Source organism: Mesoplodon densirostris, chromosome X (genome assembly GCF_025265405.1).
Source record: "Mesoplodon densirostris isolate mMesDen1 chromosome X, mMesDen1 primary haplotype, whole genome shotgun sequence".
Taxonomy (NCBI): Eukaryota; Metazoa; Chordata; class Mammalia; order Artiodactyla; family Ziphiidae; genus Mesoplodon; species Mesoplodon densirostris.
Window position 1 is genome coordinate 67,811,863 of NC_082681.1, and position 14,682 is coordinate 67,826,544.

The following is a 14,682-nucleotide window of genomic DNA, read 5'->3' on the forward strand; positions in this document are numbered from 1 at the left end:
GATCAAAGCAAATCATTTTAATGAATATTGCAAGTGCTATCAAATTATCTATAAGTAGTCTGTTGACTGTAGAATTCAATCTAAAAGATTAAAAATATAAAAAGTCTACTGGGGAAATGGCCATAATTATTAATAAACTTTTGAAAATATTTAGTAGTTTAAAACTCAGGATGCAAATTAAACCTTCTATGTGGAAAGCAAAACAAAAATACTTATTTTTGGAAATGCCCAACTAAAAGACTGTTAGTGAAATTGATAAAGTGTGTTATGGTAAAAATATACAAAGATACTTTTCACTTCTCTCCAATTTGTGATTCTTAAAGTAAGGCATCTATGCATGAATGTATGTTCCTTTATGGGTTGATTTGGAAGATTGTTTTCAAGTTGACCAAAAATGATTCTATCATTATTTAAGAGTAATGTTCCCACGATAGTATGTTGAAATTAAATCTATTAAATCAGTAGCATATGATGATGTAGCAGTAATTTTTGACTCACAGATATATTATTTTGCACACAGGTAGCATTATGCACCTTTGGTGAATTATTAACTAAAATGTTTCATATACTTTTTTCCTGTATTTTCTTTTTGGCAGGAAAACATTCACACATCAGGTATTTATTGAACACATGTCAGACACTGCCAACTGCTTTAAGAACATTATATTAATCCTGAAAACAAAATGGGGGTTATCATGATAATATGTTTTGTTGTTGCACAGTGAGGTAAATGTGGGTGTTTTGAAGCTGGATCTGACATTTCCAGGTAACCTCAGGATTCCCTTGGAACAAATGTTCCTAAGGAACTGTTGGGCATTTGGTCTAGTTCTGTTGACCAAACAGGGAAAGGGAACTGTGGATTTGAGTAGATGGACACAATATGCTAGGGGAATAGATGAATTCTAAACAAGACATGGTGGGGTGATACCAGTAAGGTTGGAGGTAGCTAAGGTAAGGGGATCTCAGTATTCAGTGAGTAGCCTGGGGCACTGATGATACATCCAACAGTCCGTTTGATTTCCTGCAGTGGCTAGACTTTGGGAAATGTGGACTAAGGGATTATTTTCCCAGGCGTAAGGGGTCTGTATGGATATTAAGAGAGACATTATAACAACATAACTCTAGTGAAAGAACGATCCCAAGAAAAGTCAGCCATTTTAATATAAAGGGGAGTAAGGGTGGCTCATTGGCCTTGGTTATTGAAAGAATCCCAAGCTGAACAGATTAATCAGATGGCCAAGAATTGGGGCCAGAGGCTTATTCCCATCAGAGTTAAAGCAAGATCTATGGTTTTCATAGAATTACCACCAACAGAGGATGCCCACTGTATGTAGTAGGGCACAGAACATTAAGAAACCTGTAGCCACAAGGAAGAGTCCCAAAAGTTCAGTTCTATAGTCCTTCAAAACTAGGGGACCAAAGGGCCAGGGTCACTTTTTCTGAACTGTCATTCTAGGTGTAAACCCATTCATGAAAATTTTCACTCTTTGAAAATGTGTCTAATATAAGAAGGAGTATAAGGAGAGTGGTAGGTTGATGTATCACCAGATATTACACAATGAAGGAGATATCACAACTCTATGGTGACCACAATTAGAACAAGGGTAATGAGAGAAATTTCATTGCTGGGGATCATGGAGAGTACTGGCCTGGTCCAGAGTCTTGGAAGAGCCATCTATATCAGGTGTCATCTGTTTCACTTCTGGGTCCATTTCAGCTTTAGGTCTCCAACTGTTTCAGAGGCCCACTCAGGAGGAAACACCTTTTTAAAATGTGAAAATTTAATCCAAGATAAAATGTGAAAAATTAATCCAAGAAGCAGTGATTTTTTTTTTTTTTTTGTGTGGTAGGCGGGCCTCTCACTGTTGTGGCCTCTCCCGTTGCAGAGCACAGGCTCTGGACGCGCAGGCTCAGCGGCCATGGCTCACGGGCCCAGCCGCTCCACGGCATGTGGGATCTTCCCAGACCAGGGCACGAACCCGCGTCCCCTGCCTCGGCAGGCAGACTCTCAACCACTGCGCCACCAGGGAAGCTCCAAGAATCAGTGCTTTTAAGTTAGCAGCACAGGGGTTGGTTAAAAATATTATGATAGGGTCCCTTCCATTTGGGCGGTAAGGAGTCCTTTAAAAGATGTATTTTCCGATAAACATAGTCCCCTGGTTATAAATTGTGGTGGTCTATACCTTTGTCCCCTGGGAGCACAGTGTGAAAAGATTTTTCAACCAGGTGCTCATTTTTCTTTAGAGCTTTAATGAGACTTTGACAATAATGTAAAAGGTCTCCCTTGACTAGAAGTGGCTCATACAGTCCTGAGTCATGAATCATGGGTCTTCCAGTGATTATTTCAAATGGTGACAGTTTCTGTTTTCCAAAGGTTATAGATCTTCAGTTTAATAGAGCTATGGGTAGCAATTTAAGCCAACGAAGGCTGAAGGCCTTAGAGTGTTTTGCCAGTTGAGTTTTGATAATGCCCTTGGTCTTTCCACTAGACCAGAAGATTGAAGATGACAGGCACAGTGGAAATGTAATACAGGCCAGATCACAAACAGCATTTAGAATTTGTCCAGTGAAGTGGGCACCTTTATTACTATGTAACTCCAAGGGCATTCCCCAAGTAGGAATGATCCTTTCCAACAGTATTTTGTCTACTGCAAGGGCAGTTGCTCGTTTGTAAGGAAATGCTTCTAACCAATGGGAATACATGCAAACCATCACCAGAACATACCTGTATCTTTGAGAGTGAGGCAGCTGGATAGAATCCAGTTGCCAGACAGCAAAGGAACCAGGAGGCAAAGGAAAGTGGCCTTGAGAAGTATGAGTAGGTTTTTCTGCATTGTACTTAGGACAGATCTGACACCTCTGACATATTTCGGTTGCTACTGTGGGCAAAGGTTTCGAAAAGTATTGTTTTCCCCAGGCTTTCATTTTATCAGTTCCCCAATGAGTCATTTCATATGTTAATCTTAACATGGGTTCTTGAGTGACTTCATAAAGAGCAGGGCAACAATTTGGCCCATACCAAAGCCCAGTATGTTGGTCAAATGTGCATCCTTCAGAAATCCTTAGCTGTAGCATGCAATTGCCCATCTCTGATAATGCCCTTTCAATCTTGGTGTCCTTCCAAGTAGTAGGTAACACAGTGTAAATAGAATGACCAACAGGAGGAGGTTCCTTTATGGAGCCTGAATCTTGTAATGCTGCCACCTTAGTGGCTCTATCTGCACTATCTGCTCATTAGTCCCCTTTCCTTCCTCATTGTTGTCTTTGGAACATGCTAGGACCATTATTATTGTCATTTGTTGTGAGCAAGATTGCATCCTGTAAGGCCTTAACAAAGGGGCCACTTTAAATTTCATTCCCCCCTGAGGTCAGGAGACCTCTGTGTTTCTAAAGCATTTCAAAGTCATGAGCTACTCCAAAAGCATACCTGCTATCTGTGTAAATGTTAGCATGTTTGCCAGAGCCCAGAGTGCAGGCATGAATGAGTGCTTATAGTTCAGCTTGTTGGGCTGAAGAAGTAAAGGGCCAAGCATTGGATTCTATTAAAGTGAAGGGAATAGTGATAGCATACCCAGTTTTCAGATGCCCATCATCATTTCGTAAGTAGGGGTCATCGGAAAACTAAGAAGCATTGGAGTTGTCTAAAGGTGTTTCTTGTAAATCTGGATGTGGACTAGTCAAAAGATCAGTTATGGTTATGCAGTCATGTGGGGTCCCATCTGTTGGTAATGGTAAGAGAATAGCAGTATTTAGGGAGTTACAATGAGACAAAGTGACATTTGGAGAGGAAAGCAATAAGATTTCATAAGATGTAAGTCAGCTAGCAGATTGTGTTGTATATAGTGTGAGTTCCTGAGCGCCTCAACAGAGTGAGAGACAAACACTTGTAAAGAAGACCCTGTAACTGTCTGTTCTGTAGTCTGCAGAAGGGCAGCAGTGGCTGCTATTTCTCAAAGGCAAGGTGGAAGTCCTTGAGTTACAGGTTCCAACTGTTGGCTATAATAGCAGATAGGCATGCTTTTGTCTCTGTGCGGCTGAACGAGCACTCCAAGGGTATTTCCATTAACTTCATAGTAGAAAGGGAAGAGAATAATTAGGATTTCCGAAAGCAGGGGCTGTGGCCAACTGAGTTTTTAAAGTTTAAAAAGCTGACTCAGCCTCATGATTCTAAACAAGAGGATGTGTCTCTTGTCCTTTAAAAGGGAATAAAAGGTTTTGCATAAAAGGAGAAATTGGGAACCCCACTCCTATAATAGCCTACTAGCCCGGGAAAGCCTCTCAACTGGCATTTGGTGACAGGAAGGGGAAACTGTGATATGCCTTGGATGTGTGTAGTATCCAGCATTAGCCCTTGAGGAGTAAACAAATGACTCAAGCATCCTACCTTGGTTTTGTTGACTTAAAGAAAAGCACACAACATAAGAGTTGTGAGTTGAAGTTTTATTCAAGGACCTTAATGAACACCTTTTTATATGCGCAGGAGACAGCCTCTCCATAGTTCTGAGGTACCTGCTCCACAGAGGTAGGGAAGAAGCCAGTATATATATGATTTTTTAGCTGGAGAATACGTGCAGGCAAGCATAATGCATCTTCCTAAAAGATTTCTGCTAGTCATGAAGAACAGATATCTCAAGTTATGATTTTAGTGCTTTTCTATGTATGGGAAGATGCAAGAATCTGGGTTCATTAAAATTCTTCCTGAGATATATATCTAACTATGTAAGGGGACTGCTTGTCCAAAGCACAGAGCATCCTGTTATTGTCTTAATTTCCTCTCAGACCGTGCTGTTGGTCAGTGACTGCAGTGGGTTGTGACTTAATCCTTGTAGAACTGGGTGGTGAGCAGAAACACTCTTTGCCCTTCTTTGTTTATATCTTGAACAAATTGGAACTTAGCCCTTGAGACCTTATGTTCTTTATGTGCTAGCTGAGTGAGGAGTTGTAGGCTATCCTTGAGGCTTGCTTTCTCAATGGGGGAGCATAACGAAAGGTCATCACCATATTGCAGTAAAGTAGAGCCTTGGGCAAAATATAAATTGGCCAAGTCTTGTCTCATGATCTGTGAAAAATAAGTAGGGCTTTCTGTGTATCTCTGAGGCATAACGGTCCAAGTAAATTGATGTCCTTCCCACATAAAGGCAAACAGGCACTGGCTATCTGGGTGAACAGGAATGCTGAAGAAAGCACTACATAAATCTCTGACTGTAAAGAACAGTGTGGTTAGAGGGATTAACGAGAATGGTATGAGTGTTGGGGACCACAGGGTGACACGGTATGACTGTATTGTTTATAGCTTGAAGATCTTGAACAAAATGCCAACCTTGACCATGAGGCTTGCATATGGGAGGAATTGGTGTGTTGCAGGGACTGGGGCATGGGCTCATTAGGCCCTTCTGGAGGTGTGCCTCTACAGTGAGATAAATTCCTTCCAGGGCCTCAAGCCTGAGAGGGTATCATCTGAGGTGAGGCAAAGGTTTATTAGGGTCTACCTGGATCTTAATTGGTAGTGCTGAATGAATGCATCCTATGTTATTTAAAGAGGTGGACCATAGATAGGAAGAACAGAATTTAGCAAATCCTTGTGATTGGGAGTTGACAAGACAGGAGCAAGGAGGGGATCTCAATATTAGGACTAGAGTTAGAAGTAGACCTGGAGGAGTCAAGGATTTGTAAGTGTATTTCCCCTTTTGGGGAAGAGGAAATATTAGGTTGTAATTTTTCCAGGAGGTCTCAGCCCAAAAGGTGTACAGAAGGAGCAAGAAGGAACTGGCGAGTTCCCTAAATAGAGCTTATCTTGAAAGACAAGAGGGCCACCATTTGTACTTTTTCTGTACTCTGAAGAAGGGGGGCCTTGAGGCTGGTGGGGTTCAAGACAGACAAAGTTGCTCCTGTGTCCATAAGAACAGTAATAGCCTTGGCTCCTAAAAAAGGTCCAGTTCTCCCAATGGGAGTACTGGGAAGACCCTGAAACTTTCCTCAGAGCATCCCTATTCATGAGTGTACAAAAATGAGGCACTTCTCAAATTTCTCAGAAAGTTCATGAAAAAAGTCAGATCAAGGGGTCTCGGGCTGCTAATAAGACCTTCTTTTTAACTTTAGGCAATTCTTCCAGTGGCCAGTCTACTTACAATAGTGGTAGGCACTTGGCTTCTGGAAGGGGCCCTTATGGGAACTCTGGTCTTTCCATTGAGGTGGCCACTGAGCAGCAGCAGCCAGTTGATGCAGTTGCAAATTCATGATTTTAGTGGTCTTACAGTTTTTTGTACATTTGATTGTTAGATAGCTGATTAGCCAAATTGACTAGATCAGGAGAGACCACTGTTTCCCAATTTGATTGTACCCATTTCATCAGCAGTCCAAGTTCCTCATCTAGTCCCCAACAAAAATTGAATTAAAAAGGGTTGAATATTGTTTACCCCAGCATGTAGTCTAGAGTTTTCCCAGAATACTAACTTTAGGTATGAATGATAATCATGGACAGTTTTATCAGGTTTTTGTGTAGTAGACTGAATTTTCCCCAGTCAGTGGGGTGCAGAAAAGCCTAAGGAATTGCTTCATGAAGGGCTCGAGCCACCTGAGAAGCTGGTGCCATCACACTGATGTTCTTTCTGTGGATATCATCTAAAGGGTAAAGCCAGCTGGCAGTAGTTTGCAGTGTCTGGCTTGATTTTCTCCAACTAAGATTCCTTTTAGTTGATACAAGTCAGAGAAGCCTGGATCATAGGTTTATATCACAAGGTTAAATTCTGCAAAGTGGAGGGTGTCCTCAGTGGCCTTGGAAAATTCCTTGGCTATGGCCCGTAATTCTGCAGGGGATGAAGGCCTGTAGTCTACCAGATAGCAAATGTCATCAGTGTTCAAAGTAGTGACAAAGGGAAAGGTTTTTATGGGAGGGCTAGGAGGTGGGGGTAAAGATTTTGGAGGAGGAATAGGAGAATCAGAAAGATAGAATGGCAGCTCAGGAAATTTAGGATGCGTAGGAGCCAAAGGAGAAAGAGGGGAGGAAGAGGGTTCTTGAGCCTTTTCTGGAGTATTTAGATGAGAGCATAGATCTTTATTTGCAGCGGTGAGTTTGGAAACAGTATCCTGAAGTGAAGCAGTTTTAGATTTGCAAACCTTTTGGGTTTCATGAGCTCACTGAGAGGCTTCAATGTACTAATTGAAATAGGCTTCCCATTCTATTTGTTTAGTTTTAAACCCTTTAGCTTCTAATTGTGCACATAAAAAGACCAATTTTTGAAATTTCAGAAGTTCCCCATTGTAGCCAGATGTTATCTCTGGTATACCGTTGCCATTCATCTAGCTATGCACAAGAGGCAGCACCATACTTTTTGTACAGGAACCCAGCTGGAGTCCCAGATGGGCAAGAATCCTCCCCCAAAACAGTCTTAGACTGTGAACATACCATTATAGTGCACTCACCAAAAGGGAGCAAGCCCTTAAGCAATTGACCAAACAAAAGACACCCAGAATATGGGCCTGATTCTCAACCTAGGAGGGAGGTTTGGGGTTGAGAGGACTAATTACCCAGACCCAATGCCACTGGGGAGGCGACAGAGCACAAGGGGCTCATGTAAGTATCTTGCTCGAATCCACGGTGGCTTTGGAGATGGGAGGAAGACTGCTTTGGATCCCAATTCTGACACCAAAAATGTCAACCAAAAGGACCATGAACTGTAAAGAGGCAAAAAGACAGTTTATTTGGGGTCTTAGAATTGCAATTCGGGGATCACAGATTCTGGAGGAACCCAGAATAGTGTCCCACTGGAAGAAAATGACAGGGTTTTTTATAGGAAAAAGAGGGCAGTTAACATAGGCTTTCATAGGTTGTTTACCAAGAATTTGGATTGGAGGGTAAAATTGTTCTTTACATACAATTGGGTTTTGAAATGCATCTCATTCATTACTATGGAAAGGTATGTTTTCTTTAGTCTAGAACAAATCCAGTTCTCAGCATTATTCTTTCCTTTTAGCAACACAGGAACTATTCAGCTGTTTTAACTTAGAGCATTCAGAAAAAGTCCAGCATGAACAGCAAACATGGAGGTCCTCAGGTCACATGTTATTCATTCCTGACATAGTTCTTCTCACAATTCATACCAACTTTCCCAAAGTAACCTGGATGATATTTGTAAAAGTTGATCCTGTGTTGATGCATGCCACCAGCATTACCCTGGCCTCCTGGGTACTTCTGGTGTTTGCCAGTGCAGTCATGGCTATGGCTCACGTGGCCCTTAAGTGTTTGGGTCTTCCTTAGTCTGGATGGCATGTCGGCAGCCAAGATCTGTGATCAGTGATCTTTGATGTTACAGCTACAATTCACTGAAGGCTCAGATGATGGTTAGAAGTTTTTAGCAATAAACTACTTTTAAATTAAGGTACGTACATTGTTTTTTAAGACACAATGCTATTGCGCACTTAATAGACTACAGTATAGTGTAAACATAACTTTTATATGCATTGGGAAACCAACACATTTGTGTGACTTGCGTTATTGCAATAATCTCTTTATTGTGGTGGTCTGGAACTGAACTTACAATATTTCTGAGGTATGCCTATTTACAGACAAAGACCTTTGTTTTAGGCAGATGTGGACCCACCTCCAAATTTAGATCTGATTTGCTGTAGCTATTTAAATGAAGTGAAAATAATGAAAGAACTCTTGTTTCTAAATCTGTCAGCAGCTAACCTGTAAACATGAAGCTTATTTGAGAGAGAAAATTTTCTTTATATGTGAACTTCTTAAACATTTTTAACATTAGGTACTATATAAATATAGGACTTTTGTCTACTGGGTGGAATTTGGGGATCCTGGAGACTACTTGAAAGGTTATAATACTATCAAATTTGTTGTGAATACTGGTGTCCTATGTATGTTTTGTTAATAATTTACATCACCCATACTTCTCACTTACCTTGTACCTTGTTCTTCCTTGCTCGTTTATCTCTCTACTGCTTTCTTCAGTATATCTGTCAACACCAAGTCATGAGCTTCCTGAGTTTGACACTGACAAACAGATGTATGCTTAATAGTGTTAGCATGGCCAAATAGCAGTCTTTTTACAAAACTCTGTGCACTTATGTGTGCATTTCCCACACCACCTCCAATTCTAAGGATCTGAAGGGAAAATATTTTTTCTCAGTTTAATTTTCCATGATGAGCTGCTTTTGTCATTAGCAGTAAGAAAATGATAGTTTTGGGGTGACCTATATGATTTTCTGAGATCAGGTACTTTGACTCAGTTTAGTATTTCTATTTGTCCAGAGTCTTTTAAAGTGATCTATTTAATTATTTTCTGAGAGGAGGAAAATAATTTAAAATAATTCTCCACTAGGCTCTGATATGAGAGGGTGTTCACTTGGGTTTGAGTATTTGAGTAAATTATTACTGTCTTTATAATTGTTGATAAGCTTTTCAGAATCTTATGTAGGAAATTTTTTCTTCCCTATTTGGCACTTAATTGGGGGAAACAGCCTATCTGCTTGTTTATTCAAATTATAAATTTTATTTTTGAAATAAAGGCTTATCATCCCAGAGAATTCTGAAAATGTTTTTGTTTTCATGCAGGTAAAAATGACTTAATTTATAGTAAATATCACTGAATACTTAGGTCCTTTATAGGAATGAATATTCTTATGCTTCATGCTAAATTAATCATAAGATGGTATGAATTGGAAGTAACCAGTAACTGAGGTAACAGAGGAAAGCAGTATTACCTTTTTCTATGGATAGTCCTGAGAGCCATTTTGTAGTAAAATTTCAATTATCAGTATTCTGTCTTAATATTGGTTTGTGGACTCTCTTGCTGAATGTGCCTTTTCCTATATGCTAGTGATGAATTCATTACCGTGTGTTTTTTTTTCATCCCCCATAGTCTATATGTGCTTTTGAGTTAAGATGATAAATAATGGTGCTGTTTATTGAAATCGGGAACCCTGGAGGAAAGCAGATTTATGTGTGTGTGTGGGGGGGAGGTCACTAATTTGTTTTTGTATTGGTTATTTTTGAGACATGTGAGATGAGCAAGTGGAAATGTCAAATAGGCAGTTCGTTATATGGATCAGGAGCTCAGAAGAGTAGTGTCTGAGTAAATGTGAGTCATGTCAGTAAATTAGCTATCTGGGGAAAGAATGAGGAGCGAGATGAGAAGGTGAGCCAAGTCCATTTCCTGAGGATCTACAATGTTTCAAGGATACTGAAAAGAGCAAAGAAATTGGAGTAAAATAAAATTAAAGTATGGTATCACAAAAACACAAATAGAAGAGAGTGGTTGGTCAACTGTGACATGCTACAGCAAGGTCAAGTAAGATAAGGACATCATTGGTGATGAACCATCATTTATTTGGTTCTTGTTGAGATTTTAGAAGAAAGGTGCTAGTCAAGTAAATAATGCAGGGTAAATTACTCTTTAATAAGTTAATTTTAAAATTTACCTACAGTAAAATTCACTCTTTTTCATGTAAGGCTCTGAGCTTGGACAAATACATAGAGTTGTGTAACCACCACCACAATCAAGGTATAGATTAGTCCCATCATTCCCCCCCACCAACCCCCTCAATTCCCATTGGTGCCTACCCCTGGGCCTAACCTCTGACAACTGCTAATCCCTTCTCCATGCCTTATAGTTTTAGCTTTTCCAGAATGTTCTATAAATGGAATCATACAGTATGTAGCCTTTAGAGGCTGTTTTTTCCCATTTACTATATAATGTATTTGAGATTCACCCATGTTGTTGAATATATCAATAGATCACTCCTTTTCATTGCTGGATAGTATTCCCCCTTCCTCTCTCCCATTCCCCTGGAAACTAGTGATATGAATTATTTCTCTATAGCATTTTTCAGTGTCATATACATGTAATCATACAATATTTAGCCTTTTGGGTTTGGCTTCTTTGTCAGCACAATGCATTTAAAATTTATCCATGTTGTTACAAGTATCAATAGTCTTTTCCTTTTTATTGAGTAGTATTCTATTCTTTCTCCACGTTGAAGGACATCTGGAATGTTTCCAAAAACGTTATGAACAAAGCTGCTATACACATTCATGTATAGAGATTTTTATGTTAACATAAATTTCCATTTATCTCAGGTAAATATTTTCCTACTGGTTTCTGACCTCCATGATTTCTCATAAGAAGTCTGCAGTTATTTAAGTTGATGTCTATGTAATGTGATTTTCTCTCATTACTTTCAAAACTTCTTCCTTTTTTATCTTTTGATTTAGAGTAGTTTAATTCAGGTATGTCTTGAGGTGGCTTTCTTTAATTTTATACATTTTGGGTTTCACTGAGCTTCTTAAAACTGTAAATTTATAGTTTTCACCAAATTTGGGAAATTCTCAGCCTTTTAAAAAATAGCTTTATTGAAACATAATTCACATACGACATAATTCACCCATTTAAAATGGACAACTTTGTGTATACTTAGTATACAGTATTCACAAATATGTACAACTATCACCACAGTCAATTTTAGAACTTCTTTGTCACATCAAATAGAAAGCTTTTACTATAGTTTTAGCTATCACCCCCATCTCCCCATCCCCCAGCCCTAAGGAGACACTGACTTACCTTCTGTCTCTACAGACTTTCCTCTTAACATTTTATGTGAATTGAATTGCCATTATTTATTTATTTTTTTCTGTATTACTGTTTTCTTTTTCTGTGATGATAATGATGTAGATTTTAGATCTTCTGATATTGTTCCACATGTCTCTAAGTCTCTGTTCATTTGCTTTTAATAATTTTTACTCTCTTCTTCTTATTGGTTAATTTCTATTGATCTGTCTTCATTTATTATTTCCTCTGCCATCTCCATTCTTTTATTGAGCCCATCCAGTATTTTAAAAATATTTCATACATTGTAATTTTTAGTTTTAAAATTATTTACATTTGATTTTTTTAATAATTTCTTTTTCTCTGCCTATAACTTTTAATCTTCCCATTCAAGTGTGTATATTTTCACTCCAAAGAGCATAGTTATAATAGCTGCTTAAAGTCCTTGTTAGCTGTTTCAACATTGGAGTTGTCCTGGAATTGATACCTGCTGATTTTGATTGTTTCAGCAGACAGTCTGTGTGGTTAGGTTCAGACTCCCAAGTTTTATCTCTCCCTCTCTGGATGATGGTTCCAATGTTAAATATGTTTTCAGAGTGTTTGGGTCAGCACCCTGCATTTGCCACTTAGTGCCTGTGCTAAGTCAGTGGTTTAGTCTGAGACTTGAGCAGTGATTGATATTGCAGTTGTATTTTCAAAGCCTTTTTTAGACTTCTTTGGTTCTATTCCACACATGTGCAGTTTGCTGTTGAGGCCAGGACTGTGTATGTTCATACACAGAATTAGGGAATATCCTTTTCCCATTTGATCTCCTCCATTATTTCCTCTACGGATTCTCCAGTTGACATGGACCTTTTATTCTTGTTCCTCTGACCAGAAATTTGAATTTCTCGCATAGTCTTAGCCTTTCATGCTGTTATGTAGCTTTGCACTGTTGGGGCTGCCTGTTGAGGTGAAGTGAAGGAGAGAGTGAAAAAAAACAACAACAGGGATTACCCTCCATACTATTCTTATATGAGCCTCTTTTTCTGGTTCCTCTGACCAGAGAGAGAGGTTTTCTCATAAATGAGGCTTGCCTTGGAGCAGGAATGACAGTCAAAAAAGGGAAAAAAAGTGGGAAAGAAAGAAAAATGAGGGTTCTCCTTATGCTCACCAGCTCAAAAATGTGTCTTTTTCTGGTCCTCTGTTTAGAAAGTGGGATTTCTCTTGGAAATTTTGTTCATACAGGCGTTCCATGACTCAGTCTCTCCTTGGTTCAAAATCAAGAGATAAAGGTGAAAAGTAAACCCAAGAAACTCGCCAAAGTAATAGTTACTATTCAAAGTTTGATTTCCCTTCCTAATCTGTTTGCTATTATTTAGTTTTCAGAGTCCTCAGGTAGTTGCTTTTTGTGTTTTGTCCAACACTTTTAGTTAATAATCAGAGGAGAGATAGTCTTATTCCATCTTGGCTGTCGCCAGAAGCTCTATTTAATTTACTTTTTTCTTCTCTCTTTCTTTTTTAATATTTTAAAATTTTCTGTGGACTCATAAACAGACAGTGGTAAAATTTATTTTTTAGACCATCTTGCTGTTGCTTAATTTTCAAACATCTTAGATCAGTGGTTGGCAGACTTTTTCTGTAAAGGGCCAGACAGTAAATATTTTAGGCTTTGCAGGCATAGGTTCTCTGTCAACTGTTCAACTCTGCTGTTGAAGTGAGAAAGCAGCCATAGATAACATGGAAACAAATGGATGTGTCTGTGTTCCAGTAAAATATTATTTATAAAAACAGTGGGCCAGATTTGGCTCATGGGCTACAGCTTGCAGACCCTTGATCTAAGTTCTCTATGCTTAGTCCTTCCTGAAGTATTGCTTGAAGAGTATTATTACACACTAAGCTTTGTATTTTGAAATAATTTTGTTTCCATGGCCATTTATATTTTTCTCCTATAGTTTATTATTTCTTCTGTAGAGTAACTCAAATTTTAATTGAACTGATAGAAAGGAAAGGAATTCACAACAGTGCAATTATATGAAACTCTTACCATCCTAATTTGCTTTGAATATATCCTCACAATAAATTTCCTCTGTGGTATTTTTCCTGTCTCATATATATTTGGTTTGGGACAGTCTAGTGAATGTATACAGGTCATATATTTAGTGTATGTTTATTCACCAGAGCAAAGCTCTAAACAATATGAAATGAAATATACAGCTCTGAAATTCAAGGATTTTCAAAGACAATCTGGAAATCATATTAATAATGTTCCTTTTTTAAGTACCTTCTATGTGTCCTTTGTCCTTTTGTGTTTCAGTAAGTGTGGATCTTGTTAAATTGTGAAGCACAGTGCCTAGGGTTATATTTTTCTTAGTTACTACTCTTGTTCTATTACTCTTGAACTTCAGTTTTTGAACAATATTTTTCAGGTGAATGGTCTTAAAATGGTTGATGAGCCAATGGAAGAGGGAGAAGCAGATTCTTGCCAAGTAAGTACTCATGTTAACTTATTAAGCTACATTTTTAGACTATAAGGAAAGATAATAATATGAAAGGAGAAAATCTTCTGTCAATTAAGGAAATGTATTTAGGTATGTTAATAAGCAAATCCAATTATTAATAAAATGGCAACAGTTCAAAATGTAGGCCAGATTTTCTTGCCAGAAATTCTTATCCATAAAGTTTTTTTTTAACAACTTTATTGGGGCATAATTTGCATGCCATGAAATTTACCCATTTTAAGTGTAATGGATGAAATTTTTATTACCAGTATATGAGTAACTGGATTATTTAAATATAGAATCCACTGAATTAAATAAGACTGTATTCAACTTTAGGGTAGAAAGGAGATCTAATGAGAAAATATTTAACTAAAAGGATAAACTGAGGTCATTTAAAATCTATTTCCTGTCTTTCAAAAAGGATTGCATGTAAATTATTTCAGAAATTTCTAACTAGTCTAAAGGACTGCTTAGCTATTAGGCCATTCTATGCAAGGCCTGTAATCCTAGTCTCTCGTTTTACAAGATCTAGTTATACAGAAGAGAGTTCTTAAGATTTTAGGGAGGGTCTGACTAAGTAGACATCCCCATCGATGTTGTTATTTTGATTGTCATTTCTATAGATATTTTCATAGAATTGTAGA

General features: G+C 38.3%; 1 protein-coding gene across 2 annotated transcripts in view; it reads left to right on the forward strand.

Moving 5' to 3' along the window:
- The window catches only part of RPS6KA6 (ribosomal protein S6 kinase A6), a 161,534-nt gene that overhangs the window by 18,540 nt on the left and 128,312 nt on the right, over window positions 1–14,682 (forward strand). For both annotated transcript variants that reach the window (XM_060086685.1, XM_060086684.1), the window contains exon 2: window positions 13,967–14,026. In XM_060086685.1, the coding sequence (XP_059942668.1) occupies window positions 13,967–14,026 (60 nt within the window). The remainder of the gene's footprint in view (window positions 1–13,966; window positions 14,027–14,682) is intronic.